Source organism: Muscardinus avellanarius (assembly GCF_963383645.1).
Source record: "Muscardinus avellanarius genome assembly, chromosome: 2".
Lineage (NCBI taxonomy): Eukaryota > Metazoa > Chordata > Mammalia > Rodentia > Gliridae > Muscardinus > Muscardinus avellanarius.
Window position 1 is genome coordinate 54,377,908 of NC_137787.1, and position 21,451 is coordinate 54,399,358.

General features: G+C 35.1%; 1 protein-coding gene across 1 annotated transcript in view; it reads left to right on the top strand.

Moving 5' to 3' along the window:
- PDE1A (phosphodiesterase 1A) overlaps positions 1-21,451 on the top strand; it is a gene marked incomplete at its 3' end in the record, with an annotated part of 343,986 nt that overhangs the window by 297,266 nt on the left and 25,269 nt on the right. The window contains exons 8-11 of the mRNA XM_080688950.1: positions 1,461-1,561; positions 10,054-10,179; positions 14,169-14,270; positions 14,374-14,494. Of these exons, the coding sequence (XP_080545076.1) occupies positions 1,461-1,561; positions 10,054-10,179; positions 14,169-14,270; positions 14,374-14,494 (450 nt within the window). The remainder of the gene's footprint in view (positions 1-1,460; positions 1,562-10,053; positions 10,180-14,168; positions 14,271-14,373; positions 14,495-21,451) is intronic.

Below are 21,451 nucleotides of genomic sequence, written 5' to 3' on the forward strand. Positions count from 1 at the left end.
GCCTTTACCAACTCTGTAATTCAACAGCTTTCATTATTATTATTATTATTATTATTATTATTATGACTCATGGGCCTTCAATGGCTTAGCCTTGCCTTTCATACGCAATCCACATTCATCACTTCTAATCAAGATGGGCCGTCAACTCTTCTCATACTTTTCATCCTCGTTGTACTTCATTTCACTTGATTCTTCAACACAATTGCATTATGTACAATTCTATTTCAAACCGGGCCCTATATTACTATGTTTTTCTCTATTCAAAATCCTTTTTCCTAAACCCTTCACTTAACTACCAATCTGTGTTCATCCTTCTTCCAAAATCCACAGCCACCAGCCTTTCCACGTGCCTTTGGATGGCATCTTTATCTTGTGATCTTTTCCCAAGTATATACAGAGTTCACACAGATATTTTTCTGTTCTTTTGTATAAGATCTTTACTTATTTTGAACATTTTGAATAAGACCACCGAGAGCAAGATACATGACCTTAGAACCCTCCATTCCTCCATCAAGTACTGCCCACTGGCTGGCTGTCGAGCAGAGCTTTCTGTGGTGATGGAAATGCTTTGCGTGTGCTGTTCTATAGGGCAACCACTTAACCGTGACTAGTGAGCATGTGAAATTTCGCTAGTGCACCTGGGAGAGTGAATCAAATTTTGTTGCATTCAATTTTTTTTAATCTAAATTGTCACCTGTGGTTACCACATTGGCTAGCGAAGTAAAAGTATTATAAAGAATATGGATAATGAGATAACTAATTACGGCTAAAGAAAATTTAGCAGTAGAGAAATTGTGTTGATCCATTCAATTGATAACAGAAAGATGAATGCATCTTGATTGAAACTGATGTTCTTTAATTTTATGTGAAATCAATATTCATCCATTTATTACTATTAAGTAATTGCACTGTAGTGTAAGTGTTATGGATAGAGAATGTGGCAAATTTCTTAGAAATGCTTTTGTATTTTAAAAATAAAAATGAAATTCAGTTTCTCTCATGAGCAAAGTAAATATCTTCAACTTTTGAATAGAAATTTTTCTCATAGTAGGGTCTTTACAATTGTTTTTCTTAAACTTAATGATGTAGAAATTATATGTTAAAAATCACTGGACTGTAAATGATTTTATAAAAACCCAAACTGGTAAGGCTATCAATTCAAAATCTATTTAGAATGGATCTTTCAAATCATTGGAAAATTTCTTCTTTTCCAACTGACAAGAAGAATTACATTTTGCATCTAGAAATTTGAACTTATAAGACATGAAATAATCATAGGCCTCATGGAACATCCATTATGGACAATTAATGAAAGGGAAATAGGAAGAGATTTCTACTTAAAAGAAATAGAATGTGACTTTACGTGATTGCACATGATTGGGGCACTAAAGATCTTTTCATACAAAGAAAATATGGCCTCTGTTCTACATGTATGATGAAACTTTTCTTTAATTTCCTAGCACTGGCTCACTGAACTGGAAATTTTAGCAATGGTCTTTGCTGCTGCCATTCATGATTATGAACATACAGGAACCACAAACAACTTTCATATTCAGACAAGGTAAGTTATATCTCCAAATACAGACACATTTAGGATTAGAACTTCAACATAGGGATTTTGGCGGAGACACAATTCAGTTTGTAACAGAAAGGTATCCTAAGTTCTTTCTAATTAGAGATGCCTGAGCACTAGAATACAGTCCAGACCCATCAGGATCCAACTCACTTCGTATCCGCGGGATCCTAATATTTCTAAAGTCTTTCACTAGGAAATATAAATTAGGGCCTGATGTTTCTCTGGAACCATTGTAGAGCCAACTATGTAGCTCTCTGTTTATATTGAGGGAAAATTAAGTCTGGTTATTTTTTTGTTTATTCATTTGGTTTAGTAGACTTTAATTCTTAGAGCAGTTTTTAGGTTTAAAAAGAAAAGTTGAAGCCAGGTGTGGTGGTGCACGCTTGTAATCCCGTTTGGGAGGCTGAGACAGGAGGGTTGCGGTTCACAAACAGCCTCAGCTACTACTTAGTGAAGTCATTTGCAACTTGGTGAAACTGTTTCCAAATAAAGAGTAAAAAATAGGCCTGGGGCTGTAGCTTGGAGGTAGAATGCCCCTGAGTTCCATCCCCAGAGCAGAGAGCACAGAGTTTGCATATATTCTTTCTGCCATTTCGTAGGTTTTTTTTTTATCATTAAAATCTTGCATTGGAACCAGGCGTGGTGGTGCACGCTTGTAATACCAGCACCTGGAGGCTGAGACTGGAGGATTGAAGTTCGCCAACAGCCTCAGCTACTTAGTGGGGCCCTCCATAACTCAGTGAGACCCTGTTTTAAAATAAAGAATAAAAAATAGGGCAGGAGATGTAGCTTGGAGGTCGAATACCCCTGGGTTTATCCCCAGACCCGCAAAAAAAAAAAAAAAAAAAAAAATCTGCATTGGTATGGTACATTTCTTACAACTAATGAACAAATATTGATATGTAATTATTCACAATTTTCATTAGGGTTCAGACTTATTGAGTCTATGGATTTTGACAAATGTGTAAGTCACGTGTGTACTACTAGAGAATCCTACCCAATAGTTTGACTGCCCTAAAAGTCCCCTGAACTTTACCTATTCACTTCTCCTTTTATCCTTGGAAGCCATCGATCTTTTTAAATGTTTTATTAGTTCTGCCTTTTCCAAAATGTAAAGTAATTGGAACCATACAAAGTATAACCTTTTCAGAATAGTTTCTTTCACATGGCAATATATATTTAAGGTTCCTCTATGTTTTCTCATGGCTGCAGAGTTCATTTTTTATGCTGAATAATATTCCATGCAAGAATGAACCATACTTTACTCACCTATTGAAAAATCTTGGTTGTTTCCAAATTTTGGCACTTAGGAATGAAGCTGCTTTAAACACACACGTGTATGTTTCTATGGGCTTGGTTCATTTGGCATTTTCATAGAAACATGTATTGGATATATTATAACAAAGGCACCTCAAGTGACTGAGACTCATGTTATAGGTCATGCATATCTCACATGTAGAAGGAAAAAAGTCAACAACCTCTCAAGGTGAAGTGACCCATGTATATATGCACACTCAGCAGGGCCAGGATGAGGAGAGGGATTCAGTCTCTGTCCAATTTACTGATGCAACTCTACTCCCTCAGCCACAGACAGACACAAGGTAGATCTAGTCTTTTGTAGCCTGAAAGAAGATGGGCTTACACTTCATGGCCCTTTGATGGAGACAAAGAAAAGAGTTGAAGGATTCTGTCCCATCTCTGGAATCAAAGAAATCCGAGTCTACCAGAGTGACAGAGAATAAAAGGAAAAGGAAGACCTTGGAGTCTGGTTGAACAGCAGGAGTGTTACTAGTTTATACATGTGTGCAGAGTATAAGGGGCTGTTGTGCTTTTTTGTACTAAGTATCAAAGGAAAAGAAGACTATGCATATCATTTTTGCTTATCGAAGGCCCCTTACATTCATGGAATTAAAGACAGGGCATTGCTGAGCCAGACTTTGTGCAGGACAACAGTTCTAGAATTTGGAGATGTGATTTGTTACCAATGAGTCCCCTTCTCTCTTCCTACTTGGAAATATGAAGACTCTAGACTGGCTTCCCTCCAGCTGCAATGCCAGATCATCACGTTCAGATTTCTTCTTTTACTCATCGTCTGAAACTGCAGGAAGGAACCTAATTTACTTATGCTTTGAGTTGTGAAGAAGGAAGAGTTGGAGAAGGAGGATGGAAGGGGAAGATAAGAAAAGAAGGACAGAAAAAGGGAGAGAAGGACAGGTGGGGGGAGAAGAAACACAATTTAAAAAATATTTTTTGGTGGTACTGGGGTTCCTGGTAGCCCTTCTACCTCCAGACTACACTCCCAGACCTATTTTATATATTTTTATTTGGAAACAGGGTCTCTAAAGCCAAATTTTATATTAAGAAACTATGTAGCCGGGCATGGTGGCCCATGCTTGTAATCCCAGCATCTCGGAGGCTGAGAAGGGAGGATCACAGTTTGTAGACAGCCTTAGCTACTTAGTGAGGCCCTTTGTAACTCATTGTGACTCTGTTTCAAAATAAAGAATAAAAAAATAGGTTGTGGGTGTAGCTCAGAAGTAGAATGCCCCTGGGTTCCATCCCGAGTAGGACAAGAAAGAAATTATGCATAAAAACTAAGAAAAATGCTGGGCGTGGTGGCGCGTGCTTGTAATCCCTGCACTTGGAGGTGGAGACAGGAGGATCGTGCAGGTTCGAAGCCAGCCGCGTTGGCTTAAGAGACCCTGTTTCCAAATAAAAATATAAAATAGGTCTGGGAGTATAGCCCGGAGGTAGAAGGGTTCCATCCCCAGTACCACCAAAAAAAAACAAACAAAAAAAAAACAAAGAAAAATTCTTATATTTTAATTACTTTCATCATCTAGCAGGACCAATTAGATTAATTCCACAGAAACTTAAAAATTCTATGAACAGAAATGCTGTAATGACCAAACTGCAGCAATATAGCCTGACTTTCAACTCTCACTATCACCTTCACATTCGACAAAAGACAAGGTTACATGTCACTGGCATCAAGAATTTTATTACTTTTATATTATTTGTTGTTACTTGGATTTAGAGTGCTTTTCCTAATATTGAAACTCATTTGCTGTATAATATAAAAGGACTGCAAAGTAATTTAAGACATAGGGCTAGCCTAGATTTCACTTCACTACAGATATCATAATGCATGAAATCTCTGAGTGTAAATAAATGGAAATAATTTCCTCTTTGTGAACAGAAAATGCCAAGCCACATGTTACCATGGATACTGGATGTTGCCTAGAGTCTTGTTCTTTTCTTAGTTAAAGACCATCTCAAACATTAAAATCATGTTGTATTCTAACCATCCTTGTTGCATTTATGAGACAGAATCGTACACACTTTGCTACAGTTAAATTTGGTTCAAAAACACATCTTTGCTTGTTTCTGATGGAAAGAGACATTAATACTTAAAGTCATACTGTGTAATAACCCTGGAAAACTTAATATGACTGGATTTGGGTCCACATAATATAAAAGAAATTATTGAAAAGTCTTGTTTTTCTGTGATCTCAGCAAACTTCTGGAAGTATTCATGGTTTACTCAGGCAAGATTTATTTAATTATGTCTTTAACAGGAATTATATATATGCTTTCCTGATTTTGTTTTTGCTGTATTGAGCTATAATTATTGGCAATGGATTTTTAGGCCTTTAATGAGATTAATGAAAAAGAAGTCTATGTTGGAGATATGTGCTATTAACTGAATACATATATAATTTCATCTTTATGATAGTGCTAGAAAAAAGGAGAAATTATTTTAGTAGCTGATGAGCCATTTTTATTATGTTAGATTAATAAAAAAGGCTTGATTTATCTGGCAGACTATCAGAGGCAGATCTTGAATAGATCACTTGTAGAAGATGCTAGATTTCTCTAGTTCTTTCTTTTAAAAAACAAATTTTATTGTGTGTATATAAAGTTTACAATATGGTGTTATAGGATACATATATAGGTATTAAAATGGCTACTATAGTGAAGTGAATTACCACATTCATTGTCTCACAAACCACCTAACTTTTCTCTTTATTTTAGTAGCAATTTTAGCTATTTCTTTTTTATTTTGTTCATGCTTTTCTCTTCAGTAAACATTCAGGGCAAGTGCTAGGTTATAACTAGGATTCCACTCGCTAAAAAGGCTTACACAGTCTTGAGTAAGGCAATTTTATACTTGACAACAAATGTACATCCCAGGAGGCAGGAGGGAGGACAGTGAGAGAGGCAGGGTGCTAGGAATACGTAGTGATGGTGCTATAGGTTTAAACTTGACTTTCCTTTTTTTTTTTTGTGTGTGTGTGTGTGTGTGTGTGTGGTAGTGGGGATGAAACACAGGGGCATTCTACCTCCAAGCTACACCCCGGCCCTATTTTTTAATCATTTTCTTTTTGAAACAGGGTTTCACTGAGTTGCAAAGGGCCTCCTCGCTAAGTAGCTGAGGCTGTCCATGAACTGCGCTCAGTCTCTGCCTCCCGAATGCTGGAATTACAAGTGTGTGCTACCACTGCGGGCCTCCCTTGACTTTCCTTTTACTACATGATTTTGTTTCCACTTAATGAGAGGTTCATCATTTTAAGACATTGAACACATGGTTCTGTTTCCATTTCATATCTGTAAAATAATTGGCCAACCTAGGTGGATAGATAGAGAATGGGTATGCAAAGGCTCCAGTATATAGAACTAAGACTACTTAAAATACTTCAAACCTTATGCTAGTCTACCAGATTCATCATTGCAACTTGAAGACATTTATTTGATGATCAAGTTATACGAAAGTATAGATAAGCAATAAATAAAAGCCTCCCTTAATGAGCTCATCATTTTAAAAATAATTTTTATACTATACCCATTGTTCATCTGGGAATGTCTATAATATCAACAAGCTAAAGAAGGTAAATCATATAATCATATCAATAGATGTAGAAAAACCATTAAACAAAATCCAGTACTCTCTCATAATAAAAAAAAATTCAAAGCACATGTTTTGTGGCACACACTTGTAATCCCAGCATTTGGGAGGCTGAGACAGGAGGATCATGGTTTGTGAAGAGCCTCAGCTACTTATGAGGCCCTTTGCAACTCAGTGAAACCCTATTTCAAAATAAAGAATAAAAATAGGGCTGGTGGTATAGCTCAGAGGTAGAATGCCCAGGGTTCCATCTCCAGTACAACAAAATAAATAAATAAATAAATAAATAAATAAATAAATAAATAAATGCAGTAAATTGTGAACAGAGAAAAAATTTCTTATCTTGATAAAGAATATCTTCTAGAGCAGAATGGTGGATACCAGTGGTTGAGGGGAGTGTAGTTAGGCAAAAGATAGTTGGTCAAAAGATACATAATTTGATTAGATGGATGAAATAAATTCAAGAGATTTATATATTTTTTTAAATTTTTGCAAGGCTAGTGATTGAACCTAGGGTCTCATGAATACTAAGCAAATGCTCTGCCATCAAACTATATTACCAGTCCTCAAGAGATTTATTATATAACATGGTTACTATAGAATAGATTGGGAAGGAAGAAATAACTATCTTTGTTGGCTGATGATATGATAATCTATGCAGAAACTCTGAAAGAAAAAAAACAAATCCCTAGAACTAACAAGTAATTATAGTAGGGTTTCAGGATGCAGGTAAATAGATTGTGATCCACTCTGATTGAATTGCTTCCTTATATCCAGCAATGAATAAATATAATTTACAAGTGATTGATACTGCAGGTATAAAGCTAATAAAATACATGGAAGGGTCCATATATGAAAACTTACAAAACTAGATGGAAGACATAATAAATGCAGAGATAATCCACGTTCATGGATAGAGAGACTCAATATTGTCAAGATGTGATTCCCAGCTTGGCCAATAGATTAAAGGCAGTCTCAATCAAAAGCTCCACAAGTTATTTTGTAAATATTTTCAAAGTAATACTAAAATATGTATGGAAGAGGAAGAGGGTCAGAACAGCCAACACGATATTGAAGAACAAAACAGGATTGGCTGTTTTGTTCTTCAACCCAACATGGAGACTTCCTGCAAACTCAGTAATCAAGACAATAGTGATTTTGGTGAAAGAATAAATAGATGAATTGAACATAATAGAGAGTCCAGAAATAGAATAAAAAAAAACTTAAAAAGTACATTGCAATGGAAAAAAGATAAATTTTTAAATAAATGGTGCTATAAAAACTGGACATTCAGATGAAAAAATAATCTAGAAGCAGGCTGCTATATTTAAAATGTATTGGAATAGGAGGCCTAGTAGGAAGTATTTAAGTTATAAGGGTTCTACCTCCCTGAATAGATTAATGCCATTATAAATGGGCTCTGGGGATCGGGTTTGCCATCTTGCACTCTCTGTTATCCTTCCATGTGATGCCTTCTGCCATGTGCATACAGTAAGAGCATACTTATCAGAGAGAAATATAATCATTTTAGACTTTCCAGCCTTAGAATGATGAGAAATAAATTTATGTTTTTTATTAATTACTCACTGTAAAGTATCCTATTAAAACAGAACAAAATATACTAAAATAATCCAGTTGTGATAGTGCATGCCTGTAATCCCTTTATTTGGAAGGCTAAGGCAGGAGGATTGAATATTTGATAAGAGCCTCAGCAATTTAGTGAGATACTCAGCTACCTAACAAGACATTGTCTCAAAATAAAAAATAAAGTAGGGTGAGGGTTATAGCTCAGAAGTAGAATGCCCCTGAGTCAATTCCCAGTAGCACATATAAACACACAAAAGCACTAACAGACCTTAAATCCTTCACAAAAGATGCTCAAAATGGGTCACAGACATAAATATAAAATATAATACAATAAAATTCATGGAAAATAGTGTAGGAGAGAAAGTATATAGCTGTGGATTTAGCAATAACTTTTAAGTATAGCACCAAAAGCACAGTCAACCAAAGAAATAATTGATAAGCTTGACTTCATTAAAATTAGAAAATCTTGTTTTACCTAATACACTGTTAAGAGAGTGAGAAGATTATCTACCAACTGGAAGAAAATGCTTACAAAACAAATCTAATTATTTGTCTATTATAGACAAATAATGCTTAAAACTCAACAATGAAAAAACAATTTGACTAAAACCAAATCAAAAGATTTTATCTAATAGGCACTTCAACAAAGAAGAATCAGAGATAGCAAATAAGCATATAAAAGATGTTCCACACACTATATATATATATATATATATATATATATATATATATATATATTAAAACAACCATGAGAGGCCATTGTGTACCTATTAGAATGGATCATAGCAACACTGACAAGATGAAATGCTGGTGAGGATGATCCAGCCACTGTGCTCCTTGGTGTTTTACCTGAAAAGTTGAGAATTTATTTCCATACCAATCATGTACACAGATGCTTGTAGCAGCTTTACTTATAATTGTGAAAACTTGGAAGCAACCAAGACTTCCCTCAGTAGGTAAATGGGTAAATAAAGGTAGTATGACCACACAATGGAACATTATTCAGTACTAAAAAGAAGTGAGGTATTAAGCCCTGAAAAGACATGGAGGAAATTTAAATACATATTTCTAAGGGAAAGGCACAAGTCAGACATGATTGGTATCTAGAATCAGAAATGTAATATGCTACATGATTCAAACTAGATGACATTTCAGAAAAAGCAAAATTACAGAGACAAGAAAAAGATCAGTGGTTGCCAGGAGTTGGGGGGGAAAATGATGAATAAGTGGACACAGAGGGATTTTAGGGCAATAAAACTATTCTATATGATACTGTAATGACAAGTCCATGCCACTATACATTTGTTCAAACTCAAATAATGTAGGATGCCAAGAGGGGACCACATACAATATAAATTGGTCACCAAGTGCTAATGTATCAATGTAGGTTCCTCAATTGTAACAAAAATACCGCTCTTGTGGAAGATACTGAATGTTGGGGAAGGTTGTCCATGTGTGGAGGTAGAATGTATATGGGAAATCTCCATGGCTTCTACAATTTTTCTGTGAACCTAAAAATGCTTAAAACATAACATCTATATATAATTTTAAAACATCATATAGGTCAGGTGTAGCAGTGCATTCTTGTAATCCAAGTACATGAGAGTCTAAGACAGCAGGATTGCAGGTTCAAGGCCAGCCTCTGCAACTTAAGGAGATTCTCACAACTTAGTGATACCTCGCCTCAAAATAAAAATAAAATTGGGCTGGGGGTATAGCTCAGAGGTTGAATGCTCCAGGCTCTATCCATAGGAACACACACACACACACACACACACACACACACACACACACACACTATATATTTTTAAATAAAGAAAACAAGGTATTTCTATAATATGTTTTAGAAACTAGAATAAATAATTATATCGTATAACATATTCAGTGATAGGATTTTTACTGATGAGATGACTTGAAAATTGAGAGACTTTCATTAGCTATATGTGAAGTTCAAAGAAGTGCTCCCTTTTGTTTTAATCCTTAGGTCAGATGTTGCAATTTTGTACAACGATCGCTCTGTCCTGGAGAATCACCATGTGAGCGCGGCGTACCGACTCATGCAGGAAGAAGAGATGAACATCTTAACAAATTTATCCAAAGATGATTGGAGGTGAGTTTCAGGGGAAACCTAAAGGAAACTTAATTCCAAGAAAAAGATAAATTACTTAAAGGGAATGAAAACAGATGAAAGGAAATGCCTCTCCTGTACTATAAACTCTGTGACTGTTGACTGCCTGACCCTGGAAAGGTTGAGCCCTTAGAGGACTTTCTTGAGGAACCGGGCTCTATTGGATGGATCTGAAATATGTCCAAGTCAACTCAACATCCATACGCATGTGTGACACCACACAACAAATACCTTAAGATATACCATCTACAGTAGAACTGTGCTCAGTTTGGACCACTATGTAGTCTGACATAAATTCAACATTTTAGCCACATGTGCATCACTGTCTATATTTCTATATGTACATGGAGCTTGAAATTTTTTTTTAAAAATCTAATATTTTGAGAAAAACTTATTACTACACTAAAATGATCCAAGTGCAGAGAGAAATCCTGCATGTTTCCTCAAGGCATCTGTTTGCCTTGAAAAATGATGTAGCGTGATGATAGCAGTTGCCATGTAAGGGAATGACAAGATGCAACTCTATTATTCTGCATAACTTTCCTTCCCTTCTTTTTCTCTCTTGGTTGTCATCGTCCCTTTCTTTAATGTTAGGGCTGCCAGATTTAGCAAATAAAAGTACAATATGACCAGTTAAAATTGAATTTCAGACAAGCATAAAATCTTTTTAGTGTATGTCCCTAATATCCCATGTTATATTTGAATCTTTTCAAAAGCCAGTGTTCATTTCTTAACAAAAATATTATTAAAAACCAGCAAATGTGCTGGAAAAGGGTGCCACTCATATGTAACTATCAAGGGTTTTTTTATTCTCATTTTTATTCTTACAGTAAGTTAAAAAATGTCCAAAAGAAAAGTGACATGGACTCAAGAAAAACCTTAAAAAGGGAAAAAACAGAAAAGACAAGAGTTTAAAATGAACCCCCTTACCCTGTGGCTACATTCTCAAATTTCCAAAGCTTCCCAATTTTTCTACAGTTTCAGAAAGGCTCATTTTTTTGCAACTGAAGAAAATGTTGTTAGGGGAAGGAAGGAGGCACTTTGTGTTTGGAATCTGGTCAGGCTTTTAATTTTCCTCTAGGAAACATTTGTCCAAGAAGATTTCCTGCCTAGAAAGGCCAGGATTTAGTTGTAAAAGAATTTTAAAATGACCAGTGAGTGATAGGCTAGTAGAGACTAGTTGGGTAAAAATAGAAGCAGGCAAACCAGTTTGAAATATTTTCTAAAGTTCATATTATTTACAGCCAGTTTGTTAGCTTGGTTTTCATCAATACTTTTCAATTTCATAAGTAATATTTATAATACTAATATCTTGGCTTTGTAATACTAATATTTTGTTCTGATTATGCCTTAGAATTAATCTTTTTCTTTCCCAAAGTTGACTCTGTTGCTACTTTTCTGTTTTATTTCCTACAATTTGTTCTTTACCATCTTCAATAATTTATCACATATTTTATAAGTTTCTCTTCAATAACAACTCAAAAGTCATCCTAAATGAAGGCTTTTATAGAAAATTTTAACAAACAAAATATATATCATATGGACTGTAAAATATATATATATTTTGCAGTACTGAGGATTGAATTTAGGGAATTCTACCATCGAGCTGAACTCCCAGACCTATCTTACATTTTTATTTTGAAACAGGGTCTCATTGAGTTGCAGAGGACCTCACTAAGTAGCTGAGACTGGCTATGGACCTGCGATCCTCTTATCTCAGCCTCCCAAAGCACTGGGATTACAAGTGTGCACCATCACACTGGCTGAACTGTAAAATTTAATGGATTCAACAGTCCCGCCCCCCAAAAAAAAGATCAACTTGCTACTATAAGCTTGATAGCATTTTGCTGAGAATTAAAACATAAATATCTAAAGACTTATAGCTCTTCATGTGTATTTTAAAGTATTTTTCATAAAAATAAATGCAGTATTTTTTATTTGGCAAAAAACATAAGTAATATGTCCCTTGTATACTAGTTTATTGATACACTATCTGGCATTTACTGATCACTTACACACAAAGCACAATATATTTTTGGGGTTCTATAAATTTCATACAATTTTAATCTTATTTTTCTTAAAGATAAAGATCTTGTTCAATATGGAGCTTGTCATAATTTCAGAGAAAATTTTAATTAAGAATAATTTAATGAACTTTTTTTTTTTTTTGGTGGTACTGGGGTTCCTGGAAGCCTCCAGGCTACACTCCCAGACCTATTTTTACATTTTTATTTGGAAACAGGGTCTCCTAAGCCAGCGTGCATGGCTGGCTTCAAACCTGTGCGACCCTCCTGTCTCCGCCTCCCAAGTGCAGGGATTACAAGCGTGCGCCACCACGCCTGGCTATGAACTACTTTTAATAGCTTTCTTTTTCTTAATATTTCAGTTAAGTATTCTAAACAAACTGTCCAATATTATAAATAGTAGCAGAATATTGATTTCTCTTGGCTTTCATCTAAAAATCAGGTTAAAATGAGTGCCCGCAATTTTCAACAAATTCCAATATGTGGTTGTTTTTAAAACTACATCATCCGACCATACCATATGATCTTGTGTTAAAATATCTTTAACACAAGATCATAATTCAGGCTTATTCTACCCTTTGATTTCACATGCTCTGCTGGCTATAACTAAGAGTAAAATAAAATATTGTTATCATATTTAAAGTCTTGGTTGAAAAACTTAATAGTGTCCATGGCTTTATGTTATGTAGGGTCAGATCCCAAAAGCTTGAACAGAAAATCTTTACCCACATTAAAATCTTTGCCTCTCTGGGATTCTTATGATGGGAGGTTGGCAGAGTAGTGATCCAAGTACCAGCCTTAGGAGTGGGAACTCTTGGGCTGAATCTCAGCCATGTGCTAGCTATGTGATTGAACAGTGGACTCAATCTTTTCTTATGGGAAATATCAATACACTCAGAGTAAAGATGAGGATTAAATGTCTTAATGTACATACAAGGCAACTTCAGCATGGCTGTAGGTTAAAGTCTAGACTGAATAAATATTGGATATTTAGTACTGGTTTCATTAATAATAGTAGGAGAGAGGGGAGGGAATGTGGTGATAATTGGGGAATGGCTAAATGAATGATGTGAGTATATATGCCTTTACCACCTTGTACCCTATTAAGATGTATAACTACAATGCACCATTAACAAGAGAAAAAATTTAAAAGTTAGTAGTTTTATTCAAAAGATTAAAAACAAGGAAGGTGCAAGGAGGGTCTTGAGAATACATGCTCATCTTCCTCTTTCACGTGATATTAAGCCTATTAGTTTTATTGACTACATGGATTTAGAATGGGCTCAAGCCCTCTGGGCTGCATGTTTTATTTCCAAAGCAATATATAATACACTTAAAATATGTCTCTTTAAAATAGCCAAGGATCATTTCAAATAGAAAAACAAGAGTTAGAAATTCTGGACTGAGAAGAAGGACTGAGGGGTGAGAATAAAACAGCTTTTTCTTCAGGGGAATAATAAATAGCATCACTCACACAGCACTCTACTGGCCACTCCTTAAATCCATGAGAATCAGTGGGCAAAATAATGTTAAACCTTTCTGCTCACTTTTACATATGACTACAATGCACTAATAAAAATTTTTTAAAAAGAGTAGCACCTTTAGTGTTTATTTCCATTATGAAAAATATCATATGATTAGTGTTATTTATGAAAACGCTCTTAGTAGGGCCTGGTGGCGCATGCACTCTTGTAATCCCAGCATTTGGGAGGCTGAGACCAGAGGATTTTGGTTCGCCGACAGCCTCAGCTACTTAGTGAGGCACTCCACAAGTCAGTGAGACCCTGTTTCAAAATAAAGAATAAAAAATAGAGCAGGGGGTATAGCTCGGAGGTAGAATGTCCCTGGGTTCCATCCACAGACCCGCAAAACAACAACAGCAACAACGCTCTTATCTAGACCTGTAAAGGACCAATTGAAACCTTTGTTCTTTTGATGCCTCTGCAGGGATCTTCGGAACTTGGTGATTGAAATGGTTTTATCTACAGACATGTCAGGTCACTTCCAGCAAATTAAAAATATAAGAAACAGTTTGCAGCAGCATGAAGGGTAGGTCATATTCTTTTCTCATGTTAAAATTCTGTGCACTTGGACTCAGAAGGGCTAAGTGATTGTTTTGTTCTGATAATTGAGTATGTCCTTGCTTTGACAGAATTGACAGAGCCAAAACTATGTCCCTGATTCTCCACGCAGCAGACATTAGTCACCCAGCCAAATCCTGGAAGCTGCACTACAGGTGGACCATGGCCCTCATGGAGGAGTTTTTCTTACAGGTGACTCTCTTACACTGTGAAAATGATTTTGCATTGTGACACACACCTTTGCTCTACAGAATTCGGAGCTTGTGACTTAGCCTTACCAATTGGCCACAACACAGTCTTGGGGTTTTTTAACTAATTCATCAATCTTTTGAACAACTATATTAAATAATCTTATATAAGACATTTTAAGATCTAGGCCAGAGACAGAAAATAGCTTTCATAATGAGCAGAAGAAAGAAAGGATATGTAACTCTTGTGTGTACATCTTTCTGGCCAGAATTCAGTTATATGTGCATAGCTGTAATGGAGGCTAAGAACTAGTTTTTAGCCAGGTGGGCTCATGCCTAACAATAACAACAAACATGATGCTAGCCACTCAGAGTAACATCAAATCTTGTAAGTTAGAGTCTCAGTCTTCCCTCAGACTGGCTCCACTTCAGATTCCAGCTACAAGTGGGGAAATGGGCAGCAGCACTTTTGCTCAGCAGGTGGTAAGCTCAGAGTTTCTTATGACACACATTAGGTTTGATAATTTGCTAGAACAACCCACAGAACTCAGAAAGAGACCTATGTTTAAAATTATACTTTTTTATACAACCCAGTAATAGCCATATGAAGTGGTACTTAGGGAAAGCTCTGGGAGGGTCATAGACATGGCTCCTCCATACTGTCTGTAGGTGGAGATAGGATATGTCGCCCTCTTGGCTTTTTGTGTATTCAATCAGGAGGCTCCACTAAGCTTCAGTGTTGAGTATTTTATTACAAAGGTATTAAATTATCATCTACTTGCTCTACTCCCTGTTCAGGCATTCAGGTTGGCCAAAAGTCCAACTCTCCAATATTTTGGTTGGTCTTTTTGGTAACTAGTCCCATGCTAAGCCAATCAGAGAGTCTACCATGAGCCAATGTATTAGCATAGCAAAGAATCTCCTGTCTCTCAGGAAACTGCATGTGTTTTTGAAGCAAGAATCAGGGATAATAGCCAGAAATACTGCCAAGAACAGGGATGAGGACATTCCTTATTATACCATAATCCTATTTAGAGATTAGAGAAGTACATTTATTTCTGCATTTTCAGATTATTTTATTTCTATTTGGTTCTTCATTTAGAATGTGTATTCACTGATTTTACAGTTATTCTAAAGACATAGGCACCAAATGTGTTTCTATATTTGGATGAGTCTGGTTTTTATCTTCCACAGTTGATGCATATGATATATAATTTTATTTTAAGTGGTACTAAATATTCCTAAAGCAAGTTACCAAGTAGCAACACTAAATTCAATATCTTTATATTAAAAACGGTTTTGAAAAATATTTTAATGACCTTAAAAATAGAAATGTTAAAACCTATCATATTCTATAGAGCAACTGCCTGATATGGTCAATTAAAATTTATAATTTCATGTATTCAATCAACCAATAATTAGAAAATTATAAACTTAAAGAGACCTAGAAATCTTTAAGATAAGCCCTCTCATATTAGAAATGTAAAGCTAAAACATAATAAAATTATTTTTGTCATGTTAAGAAGAAATTATTAATAAATTGGATGATCCTGGAAACACAATAGAAAAATTTGGTAGATGTAACAAAAAAGTGCTTATAGGAAATTTTATAGTTTTAAATGTTTTTCTTATTAGAAAGGAAAAAAAAAGGTATATAATCAAGTATTTACATTTGCACTTTAAGAAGCTAGGTAAGATAAGATAATGAACCAAATAAGTTAGTAGGAGAAGAAAATAAATATAAAAGCAAAAATTAATTAAATAAATACAACAATAGCAAAAATACAATACAACAGTTGATTCTCTGAAAAAAGTGATGTAATTACTTGTAGGATCCACAAAAAAGGAGAAATTATGAATGGAAAAGGGAATATTATAGATCTTACATATATCCAAAGGATAAGAAATATTATGCACAGATTCTGTCAGTAACATTGACAAATTAGATAAAGATTGTTAAATTCTTTGAAAGATATAAATTACCATAGCAGACAACTGAATATTCATAGATATGCTTTTAAAAATTGAATTTGTAACATAATTCTTCCTATGAAGAAGACTCCAGTCTTGGAGAGCTTTAATTCTTAATTCTGATTTCAATTTCTATTACTCAATTCATTTGAGAGATAGTAAATTCTCTCAAACATTTCAGGAAGAAAGAATGCCTGTCTTATAAAAATTTTGCATGACATAGAGAAAGAGGGAAAATTGGCAGCATTGCCTCTAATAAAACCTGACAAAGATTTTTCAAGTAAAGAAAATTACACGCCCATTTGTGTCATGAAACCTTTAAAATATTAGCAAATCAAATATAGCAATTATAATAAGAGAGTGAATTGAGTAAGCCGAATATTCAAAATATAATATAAGCAATTCACTATATTAAAAGAAAAATCATATTACCTAAATGTATTAATTACAAAATTTCTCAGCCTACCAGAAATAGGAAACCTCCCTTAGCCTTGTGAAGGATCTACAGCTATTGTAATACATACATCACAGTGAAATATTGGAATTTTTTATACCTTAGTATAAAAAATTCTAATACTATTTTATACTATAAAATATTTATACTATATTATACTATAATATTTATACTATTCCAATACTATTTTATACTATAGTATAAAATTTTTATACTATAGCAATTCTAACCACTTAGTCGATAACGCATTTGAGGTTCTGGCTGGTACAAAAATGTACTAAGAGGAAATAATAAATGAATTAGATAAAAATAAAAATATCTTTATTTGCAGAAACATGAGTACACGTGGAGAACACTGCAAGAAATTTATAAAAGCTACTAGGACTAACCAATGAATTTATTGGAGTTATAGAATCAGTTATATTTCTATATATGAGCAGAGAAATATTTGAAAATTAAATTTGCAAAGTAACATTATTTTCAAAGGCATAAAATAAAACATTTCACTAAATGCAGTAAAACCTTTACATGGATTTCCACAAAATGTTCTATGATTGATCAATGCCTGCACAGAGCGTGCTAGTGATACATGGACAACCACAAAATGTTATTGAGGAAAACTTTTTTTGTGTGTGTGGGTCTGGAGATGGAACCTAGGGGCATTAGACCTCTGACCTACACCCCCTGCCCTATTTTTTTATTCTTTATTTTGAAACCGGGTCTCACTGAGTTTCAGAGAGCCTCACAAGTAGCTGAGGCTGTCCGTGAACCGTGATCCTCCAGTCCCAACCTTCAGAATGCTGGGATTACAAGCGTGCGCCACCACGCCCAGCTGAGGAAAACTATTTAAAGACCTATAAAAATGGAGAGACTATGATCATAACTTAAAAGGCTCAACATTGCTAAAATATTAACTCTTCCAAAAGTGATTAATTTATTTAGCATAATCTTATAAAAATTGTAACATGCTTCTTTATAGAAGTGGAAAAGCGGATCCTGAAATCTATGAGAATATAAGAATCAAAAATAGCCAAAAATTCTTTTGGCATAACTTAATTTAAAACTACAGAAGTCAAGGCAGTGTATTATTGGCATGCAGATTGGTCAGTAGATAAATAAAATAGAGTAGTAATTCCAGACATCATTTATATAAGGATCTCCTAAAAATCAATAATAAGGAAAACCATGCTAATTTGAACAAACACGTCTTAAGAGGAAATACACAAGTGGATAAAATGAACAGACAAATATGATCATTGTCTTTGCTTATCAAAGGATTGCATATGTGATACCACAACATCCCCACCAGAGTGACTAGAATGAAAAGGACTGACAATATTAGGTCTCACCAAGAACCTTTTATCACCAGTAGGAATATAAATCATTTCAACAACGCTGGAAAACTACTAGTTTGTTGCATGTACTAAAGTTAGACTTAATATTTCTTATGGCCGAACATTTCTACCCCTAGATGTATAGCCCAGATAAATTAGTATTCATGTCCACCAAATATTTTATATAGAAGTAGTAATAATAGTGTTACTTAAGATAGACCAATGATAGAAATAACCTAAATTTCAAGCAAAAATACAAGTGGATAAATTATGGCATAGCCATACAATGGAATAATATGCAATAATAAAAGTAGACTAATAATAAACAACAACAAAAGGCCAAAAAATCATACTATAATTCCACTTATAAGAGGTTCAAAAACTGACAATATTTATCTATAGTGATAGAAATCAGAACAGCAGGAAGCCTTCATGGGGTGGGATACCCTGGGAGAAGATGAGGAAACTTTGTAGGGGTGATGGAAATGTTCTATATCTTGACTGAATTATAGTGTGTTGATGATTATGCAGTTCAGATTTGCAATAATTCTTTCCTAAATCTAAAAGAGCCTATTAGAATGAAGATACCACATGAATGGTTTAAATTTTTTAAACTCTAAAAAAAATCACTGATAAAAATTTCTGATAAATAGCAGAGATTCTTTAAAATTATTATTAAAATTATGATATCATTAGATCTCCAAATAATATCGTGACTGCATCATCCTTTTGTTTTACTAATTTCAAAACAAAGAAAACCCGACAATGTGATGATAGTTATGAATTCAATGAAAGTGAGTTGTCTTATAAGTTCATCACCCTGTGCTTGAATATTCCAGAAAGGTAACTGATACCAATAGCAAAGCTTCCAGCAAGCAGTGGTGTGTGTGTGTGTGTGTGTGTGTGTGTGTGTGTGTGTGTGTGTGTGTGTACGTGCATGCGCACGCGCATGCATGGCGGGGGGGGGGAGGCTAAAGGTGGAACCTAGAGGCATTCTACCTTTGAGTTGCACCTCTAGCCCTATTTTTTAAATTAATTAGAAGCAGGGTCTTGCTAAGCTCACTAAGTTGTTAAGGGTTTTGCTAAGTTGCTGAGCCTGGCCTTGAACCTGAGATCCTCCTGTCTTCGCCTCTTCAATATTGGGTTTACAAGTGTGTACTACCATGCAGGGTAAGCAGTGATTTTTTGACATCTGAATTTTAGGGTGGAAAGAGTGGTCCCATAAGGTACTTAATTTCACTGTCATTCTCAGTATGTGGTAAACTGACTCAGATACCTATTAGAGATGAAAACACACCCAGCATAAAAGGTTAAATCTTGGATGGGTACAGTATCGTGACATCTAGAATGTTTTTGTGATCTGCATTTTTCGTGTGGTGTGTCTTAGAGTAAGATATAGTAAGGAGGTGTCAGTCTTTTGTTTTGCTTGCTTTTTAAAACTGTTCCTGGTGGGCAATGGCAGGCATTCGTGTAACCCCAAAATGTTGAGAAGTGACAGGTCTTAAAACATCTATAGCCCAACGGAAAGCAACACGTATGTGTGAATATGGATTGTCATAAAAGCAAACTCTGCAGCATTGTCATCCCTTCCAAAATGACAATCTCAGATCATGATCAATTGATTTGGGACTTAAACTTGAATGATGGTCTTTCTCTTCCTTCCTTCCTTCCTCTTTCTTTCTTTCTTTCTTTCTTTCTTTCTTTCTTTCTTTCTTTTCTTTTCTTTCTTTCTTTCTTCTCTTCCTTACTTTCTTCTCTCTCTCTCTCTCTCTCTCTCTCTCTCTCACATGATTGAACCCAGGAATACCACAATCCCTAGTACTTTTTTTTTACTGATTTATTTTTTTTGGGGGGGGATAGGTTTTGCTATATTACTCAGGCTAGCCTCAAATTTGTGATCCTCCTACCTCAACCTTCTGGGACTACAGGTGCCTCCACTCATAGTTCAATACTGGAATCTTATATTGAAATATTATTTCTCAGTTTCTGGATTTTTGAAAATGAATGACTTTTGAAACTAATTCAGAAACATATACAGCAAAATAGTAAAATGTGAAGTCAAGGGTCAAAATACATGAGTGTGTATGCCAACAAATATGCTTTTCAAGCAAAATAAGTTTATGAGACTAACATTAAAACATAATATCGACTAAAACAGGTAAAATATTTTGTTGGCCTTCACCTAAACAAATCTTACAGTGCCCTTACTGTTCTTAGCCATACTACACATTTTAGTTCTTTGGGGTTGGATACAGCAACGACTCCAAGTGGGTGGCATCAGCACTGCTCTGAACGCATTTGACATCCACTGTTGAGCTGGATTTGTGGATCTAGACACATGTCCTCAAAATCTGCAGCACTGCAGTGATTCTTGCATGTGGTCTCTTCTTTTTGCTCATCTTCATATAACCATTTGCAAAGCTATTATTTTGTCAAATCCCCAGTATTGATAAATGCCCTTTTGCTGTATATCTAATCTAATATCTCTGAGGTTTTTCATCTCAACAGTGAAAAACATGCTTTTATAAATCAATATAAAAATATATTCCTTATCTTTGTGTGTGTGGTACTGGGGATTGAACCCAAAGGCGTTCTACTTCTGAGCTACACCCCAGCCCTATTTTATTTTTTGTGTTTGAAACATGGTCTCACTAAATTGTGGAAAGCCGTAGTAAATTGCTGAGGCTGGCTGCAAACCTGTCATCCTTCTGTGTCACTCTACTAGGTACTGGGATGATAAGTGTGTGCCAGCATGCCACTCTGCTATTATTCCTTCATCCTTTCAGAATCTACTAAGACTTTTAACTACTGTGTTTTGTGGTGTACTGGCCATGCTAATGTTTTGAGGTAAATCAAAGTCTGTTCAGAAATCATCATATTCCTCGTTGTAGTACACATAAGAACATTTGGGATTTCTTAGATTTTTGTTCAGTTTTGTTTTTGTAGTTTTGCGAATCCATTCCAGGGCCTTGTACATTCTAGGCAAGTGCTCAAACTATGGAGCTTTGCCCCCAGTTCCACTAGAATACTTGTTAAAGAAAGTATTTTATGTGTATTGGTCAAACATGAGAAACATAAGAGTACAAAATAGAGAAATAATTCGACCTGGCTTTGGGAAAACCCAAGTGTAAGCTCTAGCTTTCTCTCTTCCCAGCAGTCATGGGGATGACTCCTCTCTGTCTTATCTACCTTCTTACCTTAA